The 21,898-nt window shown below is 54.3% G+C and overlaps 1 protein-coding gene across 2 annotated transcripts; it reads right to left on the bottom strand.

Moving 5' to 3' along the window:
* Positions 1 to 7,902: 7,902 nt before the first annotated feature.
* C30H11orf98 (chromosome 30 C11orf98 homolog) lies at positions 7,903 to 12,963 on the bottom strand. Of its 2 annotated transcripts, none has more exons than XM_061563131.1 (4): positions 12,831 to 12,963; positions 11,904 to 12,064; positions 9,822 to 9,913; positions 7,903 to 8,438 (listed from the first exon to the last, which is right to left on the bottom strand). In XM_061563131.1, the coding sequence occupies exons 1-4, from the start codon at positions 12,864 to 12,866 to the stop codon at positions 8,299 to 8,301; spliced, it is 429 nt and encodes a 142-aa protein (XP_061419115.1). In that variant the 5' UTR covers positions 12,867 to 12,963; the 3' UTR covers positions 7,903 to 8,298. The 2 variants fall into 2 exon arrangements, with proteins under 2 accessions (XP_061419115.1, XP_061419116.1); XM_061563132.1 differs by having other exon boundaries at positions 11,961 to 12,064.
* Between the last annotated feature and the right edge of the window lie 8,935 nt (positions 12,964 to 21,898).

Here is a 21,898-nt window from a genome sequence, read left to right as displayed (position 1 = left end):
TTTCCTTTTTAATGTTTTTTTATTGAACCCAAATCAAGTCAACTTGGAGCACATGAGCATACAAGTAAGTGTCTAGGGATTGCGCGCTTTGGGTAGTCTTTCATCCCTAGACCGGGGCTTGGTAAGGTGTAAGGATTTTATTTTTTGAATTAACGATGCTATTTTAAATCTCTCTTCACGCCATAGCAATGCCATCGCGTTAAGAAATCGTGTGCCAAGTTCAGGCACACCTTGCATACATTCGACTTACGAACTTTGAAGAGATACAAACAAACCTGTCCAGTTGCCTCTTTGGACCGAGAATTATAAGTTCAACCGCCGCGCAATAGATGGCGGAGGTGGCATCTACATCTGCAAAACATGAAGAATCAGTGGAATCTTCATCGACAGATTATGCAACTGTTAAAGCATGTATTTAGTGTACATGTACAACATATTTTGAATCGACAGGAGTAAAGTTGTGACTTAGGAACAGATATCTGGAACCTAACTCATTTTTAAGTAGAGGAGTCCCTGCAGAAACAAAAACTGGATCTGGTAAACAGGTTTAATAGTTTATTTTCAGTAACCTAAATGTGAAAAAGTTTTGCTCTGGAATGATAACCAAAAAAATTATTTCGTTACTGGTTTAATACCATAAAACTAATTGCATGTTGGGTTATCCCAAACTGTACCCAAAACTCTTCACTTTCTGTTGGCCATATATGAAGATGCAGCCAGCTTCATATAAAGTGAAATGGCTGAATTGGTATTCTGCTGCCATTTGATGCAATGACTGTATACAGTAATACACGTGTATACAGTAATACATTAAATTAAATATGCAGGAGACGTGGTGTCAGTATTTCTAGATGAGATCGAAAATAGTGAGATGGTGAACATATTCTTCAGACGGGATGAGATGCATTGATATATTGACTGGATAAGATAAATTATAGATGTGTAGTAAGTTCGAGGAGACGATGTCGAAGTTGAGGCACACTCTGTTTATTAATCCAGGGACAGGCACAATAGTTGAAGGGGTATCGGCCCCTTCACCCGTACTATGGGAAACCCACCCTAGTACTAAGCCCCCTGTCCTGTTCCCCAGTCCTCCTCTACTGGGCTACGGGAGGCTGACTGATCTGGCCCTGGCAAGCACAGATCTCGGCACCAGCTAACCAGCCTTGCCCTGATAAGGGCAGCGGTCTGGAAGCTTTTGGGCCGCGCCGCTGGCTCACCCGGCTCGGCCCTTATAAGGACGGCAAGACCGGGGAGTCCCAGGGCCTAATCTCCGAGTCTTGGATCTTCACTGGTCAGCTTCGTGTCGAACTGCTTCGAGCTCTTTGGGTCTCCACCTTTTATAGGGATCACCTCCGAGGGCTGGGGGCGTGGGCAATAACGGATGCGGACGTCGGTGTGACCACCCGTGTATGTGAGTACCGACACCCCTGTGTTTGTTGTCCGCCGTTTCTCCCGTAATAATCCCTACAGATGTATTCAGATAGGTTGGGATACATAAAAGATATACAGAAATAAATGTATTCACTGGGAGGTTAAACAATTTAGACTAGAATGGATTGAGATGTATTTAAATGACTGGAGAAATTTCAATTGTGTTAAGATGTGATAGGTATAATCAGACAAGAGAAAAAAGCCCCCCCCCCCCCCCCATGTTGGTGAAGCTGTTACTGGGGTGTCCACACATCTGTAATCCCGCCCCCCCCCCCCCGTATAGCCTCAACAGACTTTTGGGGCAAGTGCTGTTAGTGAGATGCACCGATGAAGGCCGGCAAGGCACACGAGGGGGTGGGGGTAGCCATCACCACCTTTGTCTCCCCCGTGGCGATGATTGTGTCGCCACGACCGCGGGAGCAACTCTGCAAACGCCGCGATCCCCTCCCGGCCCCCACCCTGAGCACACGCACACAATGCAACACGTGCTTCCTTTAGCATTGGCCTTTGTTTGCACAGCGGATTAATGCTTAACCACCCGAGGGGGGGGGGGGGGTATGCGTGCATGTTAATATCTGCCGCTGCTTCTTAATCGCAAGTACGCGCATATTCATAACGCCGTCGTTAATTTTGTTCAGCGCCAGCCTTTGTGAGTGAAACACGCGCCTCGTTCGTGTGGTGGTGGTGCGCGTGAGTTTGCAGCGCCCCCTGCAGGAAAACGACGGAAAGTGCAGCGTTCATCTAACCTATATAATTCATTTTTTGTCTGTCTGTCTGTCTATCTGTCTGTCTGTTTATCCGTCTGCATACGCTCCCTTCCGGGGGATTTAGCTCTCGGACCGTGGGGTTCGCCGAGATTAAATTTTGCAGGTGGGCACGCCCCCGGCCCGCGGTAAACTTAGGCATTTCCGATTTTTCGTCTCTAAACTTTAAATCGGACCGATTATCGATTTAGTGCGATTGCTCTTTATTTAGTTATATAATTATTTATTTATTTAATATTGCCAGCCGGCGCGGACCACGGCGGTTGCCCCTGGCAACGGATAGCAACAACTTCGCTGCGGGGTGGACGCCATTTTTAATTCCTGTTACAAATATGCGCACGCATTAACACGCGACTCTGAGGTAAATTCATCAAAGTTTCACGTCCTCTTCACTCCCCTTCCACCCCAATGTGTGCAATTACTATTATAGGGTCGGTAGATAATACAATTATAGCGATTAGACAGTATTATTGTAGCGCGGGGGGGGGGGGGGCGTAAGGGCCCCAGTACCCACCCTCAGCCGGGTGGGCAATCTAGGCGAGGCCGGATGCTCTGCACGGTACTAGGCCTCGACACGCAACTCTGTCAGGCGACGACTTTGTGGTATAAACTCGATATACCCAGCGTTTCCCGGGGGAAAAATACATTTAAAATCATCTGAAAACTTTAAAACATAACATACCAATGAAAATACAACTGTGTGATTAAAATTATAAACCCGACCGCGCCAAGAATCGATTCTCTGAATCGCGAAAAGGAATCGAAGGTTGTAGATTCATTTAGAATCGCCTTATTTCCGTTTAATAAAGTTGGTTATAGAGTTGATATAAACTGCTACGAATGGGAAATATCCGGCGTTGACTGGGGCTAAAATATAATTAAAAACTCCTGAAAACTTTAAAACATAACAATGAAAATAAAACTCTGTAATTAAAAATGTAAACCTCCTATGCGCCAGGAATCGATTCTTTGAATCGCGCAAAGGAATCATCTAAGGTTGTAGATTCCTTTAGGATCGCGCTTAACATGTGGTGAGGGGTGAGTGGTGAGGGGTGAGTGGTGAGTGGTGAGGAGTGAGTGGTGAGGGGTGAGTGGTGAGTGGTGAGGGGTGAGTGGTGAGGGGTGAGTGGTGAGGGGTGAGTGGTGAGGGGTGAGGGGTGAGGGGTGAGTGGTGAGGGGTGAGTGGTGAGGGGTGAGTGGTGAGGGGTGAGTGGTGAGGGGTGAGGGGTGAGTGGTGAGGGGTGAGGGGTGAGTGGTGAGGGGTGAGTGGTGAGGGGTGAGTGGTGAGGGGTGAGGGGTGAGTGGTGAGGGGTGAGGGGTGAGTGGTGAGGGGTGAGGGGTGAGGGGTGAGTGGTGAGGGGTGAGGGGTGAGTGGTGAGGGGTGAGTGAGGGAGAGTGGTGATTGGTGAGGGTGAGTGGGGAGGGTCAGTGACGGTTGTTAGTGGTGATTAGTGAGGGGTGAGTGGTGAGGGTGAGCGTGAGTGGTGAGGGTGAGTGGTAAGAGTGAGTGGTAAGGGTGAGTGACGGTTGTGAGAGGTGATTAGTGAGTGGTGAGGGTGAGTGGTGAGGGTTAGTGGTGAGCATGAGTGGCGAGGGTGAGTGTTGAGCGTGAGTGGTGAGGGTGAGTAGTGATTGTTGAGGGTGTGATTGGTGAGAATGAGTGGTGAGTAGTGAGTGGTGAGGGTGTGATTGGTGAGGATGAGTGGTGAGGGTGAGTAGTGAGGGTGAGTGGTTGTTGTGAGGGTGAGTGGTGAGGGTGAGTGACGGTTGTGAGAGGTAATTAGTGAGTGGTGAGGGTTAGTGGTGATTAGTGAGGGGTGAGTGGTGAGGGTGAGTGGTGAGTGGTGAGGGTGAGTGGCGGTTGTGAGTGGTGATTAGTGAGGGGTGAGTGGTGAGGGTGAGTGGTGAGGGTGAGCGGTGAGGGTGAGCGGTGAGGGTGAGCAGTGAGGGTGAGTGGTGATTGGTGAGGGTGTGATTGGTGAGGATGAGTGGTGAGTGGTCAGGGTGAGTGGTGAGGGTGAGTGGTGAGCGGTGAGGGTGAGTGTTGAGGGTGAGTGGTGAGCGGTGAGGGTGAGTGTTGAGGGTGAGTGGTGAGTAGTGAGGGTGAGTGGTGAGCGTGACTGGTGAGTGGTGAGGGTGAGTGGTGAGGGAAAGTGGTGAGGGTGAATGGTGAGGGTGAGTGGTGAGGGTGATTGGTGAGGGTGAGTGGTGAGGGTGAGTGGGGAGGGTGAGTGGCAGTTGTGAGTGGTGATTAGTGAGGGGTGAGTGGTGAGGGTGAGCGTGAGTGGTGAGGGTGAGGTTGAGTGGTGAGCGGTGAGGGTGAGCAGTGAGGGTGAGTGGTGATTGGTGAGGGTGCGATTGGTGAGGATGAGTAGTGAGGGTGAGTGGTTGTTGTGAGGGTGAGTGGTGAGGGTGAGTGATGAGGGTGAGTGGTAAGAGTGAGTGGTGAGTGACGGTTGTGAGAGGTGATTAGTGAGTGGTGAGGGTGAGTGGTGAGGGTTAGTGGTGAGCATGAGTGGTGAGGGTGAGTGTTGAGCGTGAGTGGTGAGGGTGAGTGGTGATTGTTGAGGGTGTGATTGGTGAGTGGTGAGGGTGAGTGGTGAGGGTGAGTGGTGAGGGTGAGTGGTGAGAGGTGAGGGTGAGTGTTGAGGGTGAGTGGTGAGTAGTGAGGGTGAGTGGTGAGCGTGACTGGTGAGGGAGAGTGGTGAGGGTGAATGGTGAGGGTGAGTGGTGAGTGGTGAGGGTGAGTGGTTGTTGTGAGGGTGAGTGGTGAGGGTGTGATTGGTGAGGATTAGTGGTGAGTGGTGAGGGTGAGTAGTGAGGGTGAGTGCTGAGCGGTGAGGGTGAGTGGTTGTTGTGAGGGTGAGTGGTGAGTGGTGAGAGTGAGTGGTGAGGGTGAGTGGTGAGGGTGAGTGGTGATTGTTGAGGGTGTGATTGGTGAGGATGAGTGGTGAGTAGTGAGGGTGAGTGGTGACGGTGAGTGGTGAGGGTGAGTGTTGAGGGTGAGTGGTGAGTGGTGAGGGTGAGTGGTGATTGTTGAGGGTGTGATTGGTGAGGATGAGGGGTGAGTGGTGAGGGTGAGTGGCGGTTGTGAGTGGTGATTAGTGAGGGGTGTGTGGTGAGGGTGAGCGTGAGTGGTGAATGGTGAGGGTGAGTGGTGAGGGTGAGTGTTGAGGGTGAGCAGTGAGGGTGAGCAGTTAGGGTGAGTGGTGATTGGTGAGGGTGTGATTGGTGAGGATGAGTGGTGAGTGGTCAGGGTGAGTGGTGAGGGTGAGTGGTGAGGGTGAGTGGTGAGAGGTGAGGGTGAGTGTTGAGGGTGAGTGTTGAGGGTGAGTGGTGAGGGTGAGTGGTGAGAGGTGAGGGTGAGTGTTGAGGGTGAGTGGTGAGGGTGAGTGGTGAGCGTGACTGGTGAGTGGTGAGGGAGAGTGGTGAGTGAGAGTGGTGAGGGTGAATGGTGAGGGTGAGTGGTGAGGGTGAGTGGCAAGTGGTGAGGGTGAGTGGTGATTGGTGAGGGTGTGATTGGTGAGGATGAGTGGTGAGTGGTGAGGGTGAGTAGTGAGGGTGAGTGCTGAGCAGTGAGGGTGAGTGGTTGTTGTGAGGGTGAGTGGTGAGGGTGAGTGGTGAGTGGTGATTGTTGAGGGTGTGATTGGTGAGGATGAGTGGTGAGTAGTGAGGGTGAGTGGTGACGGTGAGTGGTGAGGGTGAGTGTTGAGGGTGAGTTGTGAGTGGTGAATGGTGAGGGTGAATGATGAGTACAGTCAATATGCACTGCTGTTATCATACCAGGTACCACCACCACAATATGTACTCCTCTCATCATAGCAGATACCACCACAGCAGTATGCACTGCTGTAATCATAGCAGGTACCAACACAGCAGTATGCACTGCTGTAGTGATAGCAGGTACGACCTCAGTCGGTATACACTGCTGTAGTGATAGTAGATACTGCTATCGAGTTGGTAGATACCGCTATAGTAAATACTAAAACAGTCAGTATATACCACTACAGTCAGTCAATACTGCTACAGTCAGTATATACTACTATACAGTCAGTACATACTGCTACGGTGAGTAGCTACTAGAGTCAGTAGATACTATTATAGAGTGAGTAGATACTGCTATAGATTTTGTAGTTACTACTATAGTCAGTGGATACAACTATAGAGTCAGCAGATACTATACAGTTAGTCGTTACGAGTATATAGTCGGTAGATACTACTGTAGGCCCAGTAAATACTACTATGGTCAGTAGTTATTACAGTCACTAAATACTACTACACAGTCAGTAGCTACTACTGGCTCAGTAGATACTACGGTACAGTCAGTAGATACTACTACAGAGTCAATAGATACCACTTCCTCTGTTGTATGTAAGGTGTTGTTAGTATATATACCTACGAGGGGTAAAGATATTTTTTGAGGGGGGGGGGGGAGACCACAATTTTCGGAAACATTTTGACATCAACTATTTACCCCACACTTTCTACAACTTTTTGGACTTGTGAAAGCCTCTTATATATTTGTTGGTGGAGAAATGTACAAACAGCCCACCGGGCTTTGACAATACCTTAGTATCTGTGTATATATATGTAAGGTTTTTAAGAAATATATTTTTCACCCGGGCAAAGCCGGGTACTTCCGCTAGTAAAAGATAAAGTTGTGCGCTTATGAGTATATTAAAATTGACATCCAATATTGCTAGACGTTACTTTTGCAGTAATCCAAAAATTTGTAGCAATGAATTGCCGTACTGACATTGTATCTCTACATTTCATTCACTTGCCTCTGAAAGACTACCAGCGGTTTACAGTTACAAATGCAAAGTTCCACTCGTTTACGGCGACGCTCATTGGTTTTTCATGCCGACATTATTGGCTCTTGGCAATAACGACACACCTTGTGTCACTTGAGGTTGCCTGAACTAAGTGTTAAATGAACGATTGTCAAAACTATTTTACGTTACTTTTATGGCGAATCCAGACTCATGTCTTCTAAATCTGGTGGGAGAATCTCAGAAGCGATTCAAAAAGGTGAAGAGGAGTCAGAAACTGGCTACGCACTAATTTATTCAACCACAGCCATACTTGTTCCGAAAACCAACCCCGAACACGCGCTTAACAGCCCCATTTAAACCCTCCATCTCCGCCTCGCACGCAGAGTCCGTGACGTCAGCGCCCCTTAACCCTTGACCCCCGTCGAGTGCATTCCCGTGTGATTGGTGTTTGCGCTGTTGAATGATTGCATGTCTGCGGTGCAAGTGCGTGTGGATGGCTCAGACATCCCCTTACAAAGGTAAAGGTGCAGCCTTGCAATTGCTTTGCCACTTCTGGCAAAACGCCAGACTTAAGCGAGTCGGTGGACTATCCCACGTTGATCAGATGCCTCGAAAATGTAGGTGTACCCACACTTTACCCCACTGTGCCAATCGCAAGCATACGTACAAGTGGAACCTACCGATCGAGTGGTGTACCCATTCATACTTGTTGCATGGACAGAGTTGGGGGGTTAATAAACTATTCCCAGTGTCAACTGCTGTGCTGGGAGTTGGAATAGGACGATGATCTATGGGTTGCAAGTCCATTGTGCAAACTTATTTATTTCGCAAAACACGATATTTTTAAAATAATTTTTAAATCCAAAAAGATTTTTTTCTTGCAAAGTAAATATATGATCAAATAAAGCACGATTGAGAAACAAAACCAATGCAGATCAAAAGTGGTTTAATAAAATCCCCCAATTACGTACGGTGCGAAAGAAGTTGTAATTGTTTACAGGGGAGCAGAGGCGGCATGGGGTTGCACTCATGTCCTTGCTGATCTAGAAACTTCCCGAGGGGCTTTTTTAGGGTCCAACAAAATTAAAATCATTCAATGTATTTTCTGTCATCAATAACAAACACCGCTATTCTGGGTCTCCTGAGGGGAGAAAACCACCCCCATTGCCTCCTCCCCCTGCTTCCCTTGCATCCTTGTTAGGAGTTGGTTGTATACAAGCCTCATCTTCATACACAAATATTCGTCTTTTGATACAGGTTTCTCTTTAAAGAAATACAAAAGCGAGATTATTATATATTTCATTTATTTATTAACAATGAATTGACTAAACTACAACAGCTGTGTTTTCTGTCATCTCCACATCAGCTGGCTGCTGCTGTTTCTGCTTCCTCTTGCGCCGCGAGGAGGTGGCGCTCTTCTCCGACAGCTGTTCACCAAGTAGCGATGGCTGGGGCTCTGTCTCCACTGGAAGGCACAGGCACAGGAGCACAGGCATCACAATCAGTGTCACCGGCAATCGCCACTGCAATATTGGCTGCTGTGCCATCCGTTTTCTCAGTACAGCCAGGTAGCATGATAGGCATTCTCAAGCCTTGTGCTGAACAACTCTTAATTCTTTTACTGTGATAAAAAAACTAAGTCAAGTGTACAGATTCCAAATAACTAAACATGCTATTGTCCATCTTACCTATTGGGTAATACAATACATTTCGTACCAGGTCAAAAAATCATCATCAGCAGCCATGATCAATCCACTGTTGGTTGAAGACCTCCCCAAGCCGGTGCCACCTTACATGACCCTGAAAATGTAATAATCCACCCAGCACCCACGCATGAACTGATCTCATTGCTCCATCTCCTCGGTTGACGTCCCCTCGATGTGTGCCATTAAATATTACATTTAAATATTCTTGGAAAATGCTTCAGGAGTTTACAGTTATTAATTTGAATAGACTTGTGCAATATTTCTGAGTTTAAAAAAGCACACATACTAAGCTATGATTTAACTATTTATTTGCGATTGGATCAAGGTTAACCCTGCTTTATAACCTTAAGACATGCCCAGGTCGAGCCAGATTCACACACAAACCTCACATTCCACAAAGCACAAACGCAACCTGAAATCGAAACACAAGCTGCTCATATCCTGCCCATAATTCCCATCCTGTAATGCTTCCCTGCATTCAACTCCTTTCAGCGTATAGCATTAACAGACTGTAGTAGCAATTGCTGGTAGCGAGCGCCTATGAAGGCCGGCATGGCTCACGAGGTGGTGGGTGGCCAGCACCATGCCCAGCTGCCTTCGTCTCCCCAGTGGTGTTGTTTACTACACAGCACTACAGGTACTCATGAGGCTGAGTCAACCTAGGGGAGGCCCAGACTAGTTCAGATAATCGTCACTGGCGTTGACCATGAGTGAGTATCGAACTCAGGTCGCCAGGTTCACAGCACAGCATGCTAACCGCTACACTACCACACCCGGTACAACCACGTATCCATCAGATGCTGCACAGCCTTGATAATTAAGTACTCACCTGCAATCAGTCACTTAATCACTGTTCTATCCCTACTACCATGATTATTGTGCCATAAACGTAATTCTTCAATTTCTCCACCTATGTCTACCAGACCATTTATTCTCATCCCCAGTGTTTAGCCACCAAACGGCAGGTCAACAAACTTATATTTCTGCTTCTTCCCTCACACTGCTCCACACTTTGGAATTCCCTCCCTCTTTTAACCTTGCTACATTCAAGAAACTGATAGTGCTATGTGTTCTGGCCGTTTAGACGCCTTTCGCCTGTGCTCAGCATTTATGTAAAAAAACTACATAAAACAAGTCCGCACCCTGCATGGTGTTCTGCTCCCTCTGAATGTGACGCAGCCTCTTCAGCTGCTTTCTTCGTCTTTTGCCAGAAACAGGCGTTTCCTTGGGAGGCCTGAAACACAGACGATGACGCACATTGTTGAAGACCGTGTCTGCTAACAAGGGCTTAGCGTTGATTCAAGGATTAGCAGAGGTCCAAGGATTAGTGGCGGTCCATCAATTTGGACCACCACATTCATCAAGTGATAAAGCTGCTTGCTCCCTGGCTTGGCGCAATTGCAGTGCAGCATAAATACTAACAAAACTCATCAGTTTTTAATACAACCTATCCCATATGCTCCAGGATTAGACAATGTAATAATGTTTAGTACTTGTACATTGTGCGAACACCTGCTTTGTGACACGTCTCAGGGTTCCGTGAATGGCATGGTGCTGCAATTCAAAACAATTACTAAAGTGATGCAGTCGATGTAAATAATTTCCTATAAATCACAAGGGAATAATAATTTGGTATGTTTGGTGATCATGCTATTCAAATGGAGCAAGGCTATTGACGAAGGTGCTATGTTTAACATACATAGCAGTGGTTTCACAGTAGGGGGCCGTGGTGCCATGTGTATGCCTCATTGCAAATTTTGCAGGTAATTTTTCAAATTTGGAAAACTGACCATGACCACAGCACATAATATAAATCTCTTTTCAAATTACAGGTTCTTTAACCTCTTATGTAAAGCAGACGGCACATATTTAATGGTTAGTACATCTACAGATAACCAGGGTGGCCCACTAGAACCTCTGCCACAAGTGGCAAACACCCGATAATGTAACTGAATATAATATTTGCTTCAATTCATAGTCTCATTACAAAGGTAGTTGGGATTATTTAAAATAATGGAGTAAGGATACAGATGATCATTTAAGGCTCAGTGTACATACATATAAGAATCAATGTTTTGATTTACGATTATTGTATGCATGTGTTGTTATATGTAGGCTAATGAAGATAAGTTGTACCAAGTAAACATGGCAAAAAGGAGATGAAGATTTTGATTCTTGAATTAAATTGTGGTCTTAAATTGTAACAATGCATTCAACATTGGTGATCGCATCCCTACTAGTTAAGACAGGTGAGCAGAACCCAGACTTTTTTTTATGGATAATCTCAACTCTGACACTATATGTAAGACTTTAAGGAAATTTCCAAAGCTCAGTTAATTAAGAGTTGAAAGTAGTTGCAGTGGTATTTGGAGAAAAAAAACTTTACGATCAATAGCATGACATGCAAATCTTTCCATATATAGAAAATGCGCGATCATATGTGGGCTCCATATGACGATGTTTATCGGACGAAGGAGCCACGCGACTCGATTAATCCGCGATAAGTTCACAGACTTTAAAGGTTACGAGTGTTTCTTAGAGATAAATTGTCCCAATCTACCATTGAGGTCTATGGCAAAGGATTTTTACTTTTTTTTACTTGAATTTCAAAATTCTTCTCGATGACACAAATCACATCAGCATTAGTTTATGCTGATGCAAACATAATATATAATTGCAAAGTAAATAAAGCTTTTTTCGATTTAAAGCTTTCGTGACTGCAGGGATTCATCTTCTTGGTTCCTTCGGTAAAGTCACGTAGAAGGGAAATAATAAAATAATAAATAAAACAATACTCATTCCCCCACCCACTCATTCAGACGCTGTCTTTCCGACAGACCTGTTCTTCACCTGACGGCTGCTTGCGTTGTGGCCGAAACGTCGTGATAATTATTTTATTATATTTTATTTTATTATTTCCCTTTACGTGACTTTACCGAAAGAACCAAGAAGATAAATAAAGCTTAGCTCTGCATTTCCCTGCAGCTCGGCGTTAGCCCACACCCATTCACAGGGATCGCGATTTTCGGACGGAGATGCGTTTCACTTTGTTTTTCCCTGTAGCTCCACGATTCTATCTCCAGCTAGGCAATTCAAACGCCGCACAGAGTTCATATTGCAAGGAAGCCGTGGCCTATTTAGCGATTTGCTAACATCGTCAAACTACGTGTATCATCTGTTTACACATCGCGCGCACGCCGCGCTGCGATGACTGGAGTCGCCACCGCGTCGCTGTCCACCGCGGCAGTGGCGCTGCGGCGTCACTGCGCACGCCGCCGTACCGGGCAGGCTGCGTGAGTGCGACCGCCGCGGCGCGGGCTTTCTTGTTGAACAGTCGATCCCTTTTGAGAGTTCGCCGCAGCCTGACGACGCTCTTCCTCACTTCCTGCAAGACAACCAACATGTACCGGCGTCAGTGCCTTGACTGGCAAAAAAGAGGCAAAGATCCCCCGTATAGCCTATAGCAGACTGTTGGCAGCAAGTGTTGTTAGCGAGTAGCTGGTATGAAGGCTGGCACGGCACACGAGGGGGTGGATGGCCAGAACCAAGCCCGGCAGCCTTTGTCTCCCGAGTGGCGATGTTTACACAACGCACCAGGTACTTATCTAAGGCCCAGTCGACATAGGGGAGGCCCAGAACCGGCTCAAATAATCGTCACTGGTGTTGAGCGGCAATCGAACTCGGGTTCGTGGCGCAGCGCGCTAACTGCTACGCTACCGCTCCCCACCACCGGCTTGTTGGGGCAGGTTCCGTTAGTGAGCAGCGATTTAGACCGACGCGGCGCACGAGGCCAAGTCCAGGATCGGCAGCCTTTAAATTCTCCCCAGAGCTGATATATAATCTCACAAGGGAACCCCAGGACCTATTCACACATTCGTCACTGTTATTGGTCGTGAGGAGGAATCGAACTCGGGTCGTCGGGTTTGCAGCGCAGTGCGCTCACCACCACACTAGCGCTGCCCACACAAACTCACTAAGGCCCTCTCGCACACGCTTTCGCTCTCACTCCCTCGCCTTGGCTTGCGTACGGTGCGAAATACGTTCAACATACCAACACACATTCCCTCTCACGTTTTCACAAGAAAACTCGCTCATGCACACTCGCGCTCTCCCTCACAGGTGCCCTCTATCGTCGCCCTCTCGCCCCTCACCATGCGAGGCCTGTTGATGTGGCCTCCGGGGCCCATGCTCGCTGCTGCTGCGTCCCTCGTGTGAGGGGGAGAGCACGTGTGGTGACGTCACAACCGCTTCCTGCCTCGTTCCCACGTCTACTTCCGCCTTGCGGGGTTCCCCATTGGCTTGGGACGCATCACGTGACTTATTTTTTGGGGGGTGCTTCTTTTCCCCCCACCCCTCCGTCCTGCGGGGGAGGGGCGTGGTACGAAAAGTGGGAGGGGCGAGCTGAGGGGAGGGGCGAGTGCTGGGCAAGGGGCGGGGGGAGGGACCTGGTGCGATAAGGGGGAGGGGCGAGCTGAGGGGAGGGGCGAGTGCTGGGCAAGAAGCGGGGGGAGGGACCTGGTGCGATAAGGGGGAGGGGCGAGCTGAGGGGAGGGGCGAGTGCAGGGCAAGGGGCGGGGGGAGGGGCCTGGTGCGATAAGGGGAAGGGCGAGATGAGGGGAGGGGTGCGTGATGGGAGAGGGGCGGGGAGAGGAAAATCCTCCACTGGTTTTTTCGGTAAAGTTATTTTTATTATTTATTTTTTACTTTTTACCTACGTGACTTTACCGAAAAAACCTAAGAGTATAAAAGTCACGTAGGTAAAAAATAAATAATAAAAATTCTAGAAATAAAATAATAAATCACGACGTTTCGGAGGCAACACAAGTCTCCGTCATCAGGTGGGACCGCCACAGCTAAATTTACTGTATCAAGTGGGATTAAATAGACTTTTTATTACATGTTTTATTCTACAACATCAGAGTGCAGCGCCCATTACATACGCACTACAATGACAATAGTTTAAAGCGATTTGAAGCATGTTTTATTTTGGGGGGGGGGGGCAGAGCTTTGTGACGTCATATTTGAGAGGGGGGTCTGACTTTTTGTGACGCCGTGTGACGACGGGGGGGGGGGGGTCAAAAATCGTCCAAAATCGCGTGACGTCATTTATGGACGGCCCCCTAGGAGCAACGGTCATCACGCTAGTTTCAGCAGAAACGGGGACCCCATGGCCTCATACTCCGAATCCTTCCCTTTCAGTTTATCGCTAAAGTGCTCCATTCTCGCCAAGACGAGGAGAGTTGTCTGCCAGAATATCCCCGCTGTTGTGTCTGTGGTAGAGCACCAATATACAGTGCTGCGCTTGAAGGAATTAAAAATAAAGCAGTTGGGTTCACTGATAAACCAACACTCACTCATCGGACATAGAAGATGTGGACACCTCATCCAAAGGTGTGAAATGACCACGTCCGAGGCTCCTCGTCGATTAACTCGAATCGACTCTAACTTCCACTTCTCACTGGCACTGTGTTCCAGATCTCTCAAGGATCTGCGAGCTCCTCACACAGTCCAATCTGGTTCAACATCAGAATGGGTCAAAGGCAGGGCCAGCCTGAATGTTTCAACCCTGTGGACTGCTGGATTGAATGAATAAAAAACAACCTTCAGGCAACTCAACATTCAACTACTGGACTATTTTAAATCTAGTCAGCGGTGGGATCAAATGCCACGTTCATGCAGAAACAAACATGCCGGGAGAGCGGGAAAAAATACATATCATGTCGTTGTCTTGCTTTTTGGTAAATTTTCTTTCTTAAAAAAAATCAACTTAAAATAAAAATAGGATTTGGGAGGATAAATTGGGTACCATTACTTCAAAGCCGCACTACATCACAGCCCCAGATGTTTGCAAAACGTCTGAAATTAATTCCAATATATGTATTTCAAGTACAGAAAGTCTCTTGAAAACATTTCAAACAAATGTTTTTTTGGGTAAAAGCATCAAATTGTGTCTAATAGGCATTTCGTTTTTTTTTTACTTCATGTGGCCACATTGGTTCGGATATGTGCATGCTGTTTGTTGTAATGAACAGAGTTTTTCGAAATATATTGTCCATGTTAATAAAAGTCACTAGCTTCAACAAGAATGGATTCCAGTCGGGGCAATGTCACCACCTCCCAAAATGTTTCATTGTATATCCTAAAGCTGCATGGGGCTCTCTTAAATATTTATAGTATCCCCAACGTTTTGGAACCATATATTTTCGTCTCTTGGCATCTCCATTCTGTCATCTCGGTCCTCATTAAAATATTTACATTGTTATTAAAATCACTTAAGTTTAAGTGTGAATGTAATTTTACAACAAAAATGCAATGAAGTTTTTTTTTTCAAATCTGTTATTGTGGAATGCTTTGATATTGTCTGTCGGCCCAGTCACCCTTGAAAAAGAGCTTGTATGTCCTGTATGTATGTTGAACTTCTTTCGCACCGTACGTAGCTAACCGCGATAATAGGTGCGGGCTTTCCTTGGGAAATACACTTCTGATTCGGTTCCCAAAATATACGATATTAACATTTTTGTTCTTGTTTGGTGTATCTTAAGACATAGAAAATGCCAAAGAGATAGCCCACGGACTATGTTGAACGGACAACAAACATGGACACATTGGTAATATCAGCGTTTTTTGTTCCGTTACATCGATATTTTGACATTGATGTTTATCCCTCTGCTAACACAAGACCATCAGTTAAACGATTAGACCTGTTCTTCACAGCGAAGACAATGTCAACATGCTGTATCCCGCTGCGCCTATTATCGGGATGCAGCTTTTGTGAATGCCCTGAATATATTCCAGTTTGTTATCGTCATACAAAAAAGAATCAGGTAACATAATTGAAAAGTTTAAATTTTCTACGACCAGTCATCTGTTGCCCGCCCACATTTATGATTCATAACAAAAAAAATAAAGCATCTACAGTACTTAACACAAGTTCATATTATTACGACTAGCTTTTTGCCCGTCCAAGGACTGGTGTATCTTGCACTATATCTGAAATATTCAATAGAAAAATTGTTCAGCTCATGATTATTAATGAGGGGGGTTGCCCCATGTGGAGTGACGTCACCCGCTAATGGTTATTGGGGAGGGGTGCGGCATGTGGAGTGACGTCACGCGCAGGACACACATTTCTGGGCTATGATCGCAGTATAATAGTAATAATATCCTGAAATGTAACCAAAGTTTGTGTCGAGTGTTGACCCTGCAACAAGTCTTCTCTGAGCCTTTTGATTATTTTCTGCTGTATTAAATATTAATAATTCGCAATATTCTCCAATACTAAACATTGCTTTTGATATTTGCATTGCTCTGCTGTGAATAACAAAAACAAATTATGTTTTAAATCTGATCTTTTCAGACGGGGACATTGGTGCTAGAAGGGAGAGGGGCAGGGGGAGTGGCACGAGGTGGGAGGGGCAGGGGGAGTGGCGCCAGCCGGGCAGGGGGAGTGGCGCGAGAGGGGCAGGGGGAGTGGCGCGAGAGGTGGGAGGGGCAGGGGGAGTGGCACGAGAAGGGCAGGGGGAGTGGTGCGAGATGGGCAGGGGGAGTGGCGCGAGAGGTGGGAGGGGCAGGGGGAGTGGCACGAGAAGGGCAGGGGGAGTGGCGCGAGATGGGCAGGGGGAGTGGCGCGAGAGGGGGAGGGGGAGTGGCGCTAGAGGGGCAGGGGGAGTGGCGCGAGAGGGGGAGGGGGAGTGGCACCAGAGGGGCAGGGGGAGTGGCGCGAGAGGGGGAGGGGGAGTGGCGCCAGCCGGGCAGGGGGAGTGGCGCGAGAGGGGCAGGGGGAGTGGCGCGAGAGGTGGGAGGGGCAGGGTGAGTGGCACGAGAAGGGCAGGGGGAGTGGCGCGAGATGGGCAGGGGGAGTGGCGCGAGAGGGGGAGGGGGAGTGGCGCCAGAGGGGCAGGGGGAGTGGCGCGAGAGGGGGAGGGGGAGTGGCGCGAGATGGGCAGGGGGAGTGGCGCGAGAGGGGGAGGGTGAGTGGCGCCAGAGGGGCAGGGGGAGTGGCGCGAGAGGGGGAGGGGGAGTGGCGCCAGCCGGGCAGGGGGAGTGGCGCGAGAGGGGCAGGGGGAGTGGCGCGAGATGGGCAGGGGGAGTGGCGCGAGAGGGGGAGGGGGAGTGGCGCCAGAGGGGCAGGGGGAGTGGCGCGAGAGGGGGAGGGGGAGTGGCGCCAGATGGGCAGGGGGAGTGGCACGAGAGGGGCAGGGTGAGTGGCGCCAGAGGGGCAGGGTGAGTGGCACGAGAGGGGGAGGGGGAGTGGCGCCAGAGGGGCAGGGTGAGTGGCACGAGAGGTGGGAGGGGCAGGGTGAGTGGCGCGAGAGGGGAGAGGGGCAGGGGGAGTGGCGCGAGAGGGGAGAGGGGCAGGGGGAGTGGCGCGAAAGGGGGAGGGGGAGTGGCGCGAGAGGTGGGAGGGGCAGGGGGAGTGGCGCGAGATGGGCAGGGGGAGTGGCGCCAGAGGGGCAGGGTGAGTGGCGCGAGAGGGGGAGGGGGAGCGGCGCCAGAGGGGCAGGGTGAGTGGCACGAGAGGGGGAGGGGGAGTGGCGCCAGAGGGGCAGGGGGAGTGGCGCGAGAGGTGGGAGGGGCAGGGGGAGTGGCACGAGAAGGGCAGGGGGAGTGGCGCCAGAGGGGCAGGGTGAGTGGCACGAGAGGGGGAGGGGGAGTGGCGCCAGAGGGGCAGGGTGAGTGGCACGAGAGGTGGGAGGGGCAGGGTGAGTGGCGCGAGAGGGGAGAGGGGCAGGGGGAGTGGCGCGAGAGGGGAGAGGGGCAGGGGGAGTGGCGCGAGATGGGCAGGGGGAGTGGCGCCAGAGGGGCAGGGTGAGTGGCACGAGAGGGGGAGGGGGAGTGGCGCCAGAGGGGCAGGGTGAGTGGCACGAGAGGGGGAGGGGGAGTGGCGCCAGAGGGGCAGGGTGAGTGGCACGAGAGGTGGGAGGGGCAGGGTGAGTGGCGCGAGAGGGGAGAGGGGCAGGGGGAGTGGCGCGAGAGGGGAGAGGGGCAGGGGGAGTGGCGCGAGAGGGGGAGGGGGAGTGGCGCCAGAGGGGCAGGGTGAGTGGCACGAGAGGGGGAGGGGGAGTGGCGCCAGAGGGGCAGGGTGAGTGGCACGAGAGGGGGAGGGGGAGTGGCGCCAGAGGGGCAGGGGGAGTGGCGCGAGAGGTGGGAGGGGCAGGGGGAGTGGCACGAGAAGCGCAGGGGGAGTGGCGCCAGAGGGGCAGGGTGAGTGGCACGAGAGGGGGAGGGGGAGTGGCGCCAGAGGGGCAGGGTGAGTGGCACGAGAGGGGGAGGGGGAGTGGCGCCAGAGGGGCAGGGGGAGTGGCGCGAGAGGTGGGAGGGGCAGGGGGAGTGGCACGAGAAGGGCAGGGGGAGTGGCGCGAGAGGGGCAGGGGGAGTGGCACGAGAGGGGCAGGGTGAGTGGCGCCAGAGGGGCAGGGGGAGTGGCGCGAGAGGGGCAGGGGGAGTGGCGCGAGAGGGGGGGGGGGAGTGGCGCGAGAGGTGGGAGGGGCAGGGTGAGTGGCGCCAGAGGGGCAGGGGGAGTGGCGCGAGAGGGGGAGGGGGAGTGGCGCGAGAGGTGGGAGGGGCAGGGTGAGTGGCGCCAGAGGGGCAGGGGGAGTGGCGCGAGAGGGGCAGGGGGAGTGGCACGAGAGGGGCAGGGTGAGTGGCGCCAGAGGGGCAGGGGGAGTGGCGCGAGAGGGGCAGGGGGAGTGGCGCGAGAGGGGCAGGGGGAGTGGCGCGAGAGGTGGGAGGGGCAGGGGGAGTGGCACGAGAAGGGCAGGGGGAGTGGCGCGAGATGGGCAGGGGGAGTGGCGCGAGAGGTGGGAGGGGCAGGGGGAGTTGCACGAGAAGGGCAGGGGGAGTGGCGCGAGATGGGCAGGGGGAGCGGCGCGAGAGGGGGAGGGGGAGTGGCGCCAGAGGGGCAGGGGGAGTGGCGCGAGAGGGGGAAGGGGAGTGGCACCAGAGGGGCAGGGGGAGTGGCGCGAGAGGGGGAGGGGGAGTGGCGCCAGCCGGGCAGGGGGAGTGGCGCGAGAGGGGCAGGGGGAGTGGCGCGAGAGGTGGGAGGGGCAGGGTGAGTGGCACGAGAAGGGCAGGGGGAGTGGCGCGAGATGGGCAGGGGGAGTGGCGCGAGAGGGGGAGGGGGAGTGGCGCCAGAGGGGCAGGGGGAGTGGCGCGAGAGGGGGAGGGGGAGTGGCGCGAGATGGGCAGGGGGAGTGGCGCGAGAGGGGGAGGGGGAGTGGCGCCAGAGGGGCAGGGGGAGTGGCGCGAGAGGGGGAGGGGGAGTGGCGCCAGCCGGGCAGGGGGAGTGGCGCGAGAGGGGCAGGGGGAGTGGCGCGAGAGGTGGGAGGGGCAGGGGGAGTGGCACGAGAAGGGCAGGGGGAGTGGCACGAGAAGGGCAGGGGGAGTGGCGCGAGATGGGCAGGGGGAGTGGCGCGAGAGGGGGAGGGGGGAGTGGCGCCAGAGGGGCAGGGGGAGTGGCGCGAGAGGGGGAGGGGGAGTGGCGCCAGATGGGCAGGGGGAGTGGCACGAGAGGGGCAGGGTGAGTGGCGCCAGAGGGGCAGGGTGAGTGGCACGAGAAGGGCAGGGGGAGTGGCGCCAGAGGGGCAGGGTGAGTGGCACGAGAGGGGGAGGGGGAGTGGCGCCAGAGGGGCAGGGTGAGTGGCACGAGAGGTGGGAGGGGCAGGGTGAGTGGCGCGAGAGGGGAGAGGGGCAGGGGGAGTGGCGCGAGAGGGGAGAGGGGCAGGGGGAGTGGCGCGAGAGGGGGAGGGGGAGTGGCGCGAGAGGGGGGAGGGGCAGGGGGAGTGGCGCGAGAGGGGCAGGGGGAGTGGCGCCAGAGGGGCAGGGTGAGTGGCACGAGAGGGGGAGGGGGAGTGGCGCCAGAGGGGCAGGGTGAGTGGCACGAGAGGGGGAGGGGGAGTGGCGCCAGAGGGGCAGGGGGAGTGGCGCGAGAGGTGGGAGGGGCAGGGGGAGTGGCACGAGAAGGGCAGGGGGAGTGGCGCCAGAGGGGCAGGGTGAGTGGCACGAGAGGGGGAGGGGGAGTGGCGCCAGAGGGGCAGGGTGAGTGGCACGAGAGGTGGGAGGGGCAGGGTGAGTGGCGCGAGAGGGGAGAGGGGCAGGGGGAGTGGCGCGAGAGGGGGAGAGGGGCAGGGGGAGTGGCGCGAGAGGGGGAGGGGGAGTGGCGCGAGAGGGGAGAGGGGCAGGGGGAGTGGCGCGAGAGGGGGAGGGGGAGTGGCGCGAGAGGTGGGAGGGGCAGGGGGAGTGGCGCGAGATGGGCAGGGGGAGTGGCGCCAGAGGGACAGGGTGAGTGGCACGAGAGGGGGAGGGGGAGTGGCGCCAGAGGGGCAGGGTGAGTGGCACGAGAGGGGGAGGGGGAGTGGCGCCAGAGGGGCAGGGTGAGTGGCACGAGAGGTGGGAGGGGCAGGGTGAGTGGCGCGAGAGGGGAGAGGGGCAGGGGGAGTGGCGCGAGAGGGGAGAGGGGCAGGGGGAGTGGCGCGAGAGGGGGAGGGGGAGTGGCGCGAGAGGTGGGAGGGGCAGGGGGAGTGGCGCGAGATGGGCAGGGGGAGTGGCGCCAGAGGGGCAGGGTGAGTGGCACGAGAGGGGGAGGGGGAGTGGCGCCAGAGGGGCAGGGTGAGTGGCACGAGAGGGGGAGGGGGAGTGGCGCCAGAGGGGCAGGGGGAGTGGCGCGAGAGGTGGGAGGGGCAGGGGGAGTGGCACGAGAAGGGCAGGGGGAGTGGCGCCAGAGGGGCAGGGTGAGTGGCACGAGAGGGGGAGGGGGAGTGGCGCGAGAGGGGCAGGGTGAGTGGCACGAGAGGGGGAGGGGGAGTGGCGCCAGAGGGGCAGGGGGAGTGGCGCGAGAGGTGGGAGGGGCAGGGGGAGTGGCACGAGAAGGGCAGGGGGAGTGGCGCGAGAGGGGCAGGGGGAGTGGCACGAGAGGGGCAGGGTGAGTGGCGCCAGAGGGGCAGGGGGAGTGGCGCGAGAGGGGCAGGGGGAGTGGCGCGAGAGGGGGAGGGGGAGTGGCGCGAGAGGTGGGAGGGGCAGGGTGAGTGGCGCCAGAGGGGCAGGGGGAGTGGCGCGAGAGGGGGAGGGGGAGTGGCGCGAGAGGTGGGAGGGGCAGGGTGAGTGGCGCCAGAGGGGCAGGGGGAGTGGCGCGAGAGGGGCAGGGGGAGTGGCACGAGAGGGGCAGGGTGAGTGGCGCCAGAGGGGCAGGGGGAGTGGCGCGAGAGGGGCAGGGGGAGTGGCGCGAGAGGGGCAGGGGGAGTGGCACGAGAGGGGCAGGGTGAGTGGCGCCAGAGGGGCAGGGGGAGTGGCGCGAGAGGGGCAGGGGGAGTGGCGCGAGAGGGGGAGGGGGAGTGGCGCGAGAGGTGGGAGGGGCAGGGTGAGTGGCGCCAGAGGGGCAGGGGGAGTGGCACGAGAGGGGGAGGGGGAGTGGCGCGAGAGGCGAGAGGGGCAGGGTGAGTGGCGCCAGAGGGGCAGGGGGAGTGGCGCGAGAGGGGCAGGGGGAGTGGCGCGAGATGGGGAGGGGGAGTGGCGCGAGAGGTGGGAGGGGCAGGGTGAGTGGCGCCAGAGGGGCAGGGGGAGTGGCGCGAGAGGGGGAGGGGGAGTGGCGCGAGAGGTGGGAGGGGCAGGGGGAGTGGCACGAGAAGGGCAGGGGGAGTGGCGCGAGATGGGCAGGGGGAGTGGCGCGAGAGGGGCAGGGGGAGTGGCGCGAGAGGGGCAGGGGGAGTGGCGCGAGAGGGGGAGGGGAGTGGCGCGAGAGGTGGGAGGGGCAGGGTGAGTGGCGCCAGAGGGGCAGGGGGAGTGGCGCGAGAGGGGCAGGGGGAGTGGCGCGAGAGGTGGGAGGGGCAGGGGGAGTGGCACGAGAAGGGCAGGGGGAGTGGCGCGAGATGGGCAGGGGGAGTGGCGCGAGAGGGGCAGGGGGAGTGGCGCGAGAGGGGCAGGGGGAGTGGCGCGAGAGGGGGAGGGGGAGTGGCGCGAGAGGGGGGAGGGGCAGGGTGAGTGGCGCCAGAGGGGCAGGGGGAGTGGCGCGAGAGGGGCAGGGGGAGTGGCGCGAGAGGTGGGAGGGGCAGGGGGAGTGGCACGAGAAGGGCAGGGGGAGTGGCGCGAGATGGGCAGGGGGAGTGGCGCGAGAGGGGCAGGGTGAGTGGCACGAGAGGGGGAGGGGGAGTGGCGCCAGAGGGGCAGGGGGAGTGGCGCCAGAGGCGAGAGGGGCAGGGGGAGTGGCGCCAGAGGGGCAGGGGGA

Source organism: Lethenteron reissneri, chromosome 30 (genome assembly GCF_015708825.2).
Source record: "Lethenteron reissneri isolate LAM-NWPU_2019-01 chromosome 30, ASM1570882v1, whole genome shotgun sequence".
NCBI classification, from domain to species: domain Eukaryota; kingdom Metazoa; phylum Chordata; class Hyperoartia; order Petromyzontiformes; family Petromyzontidae; genus Lethenteron; species Lethenteron reissneri.
The sequence above is the reverse complement of the archived record's forward strand: the minus strand, read 5'-3'. Positions and strand labels throughout refer to the sequence as shown.

What these genes read in the sequence shown, in the direction of transcription:
- C30H11orf98 (XM_061563131.1), bottom strand. Translation starts at nt 12,866, where the DNA reads ATGGGCCCCGGAGGCCACATCAACAGGCCTCGCATG. An exon ending in ACATCAACAGGCCTCGCATG is followed by an intron (nt 12,065 to 12,830) that starts GTGAGGGGCGAG and finishes GTTGTCTTGCAG; the next exon opens with GAAGTGAGGAAGAGCGTCGT. An exon ending in CCGCGGTGGACAGCGACGCG is followed by an intron (nt 9,914 to 11,903) that starts GTGGCGACTCCA and finishes TCTGTGTTTCAG; the next exon opens with GCCTCCCAAGGAAACGCCTG.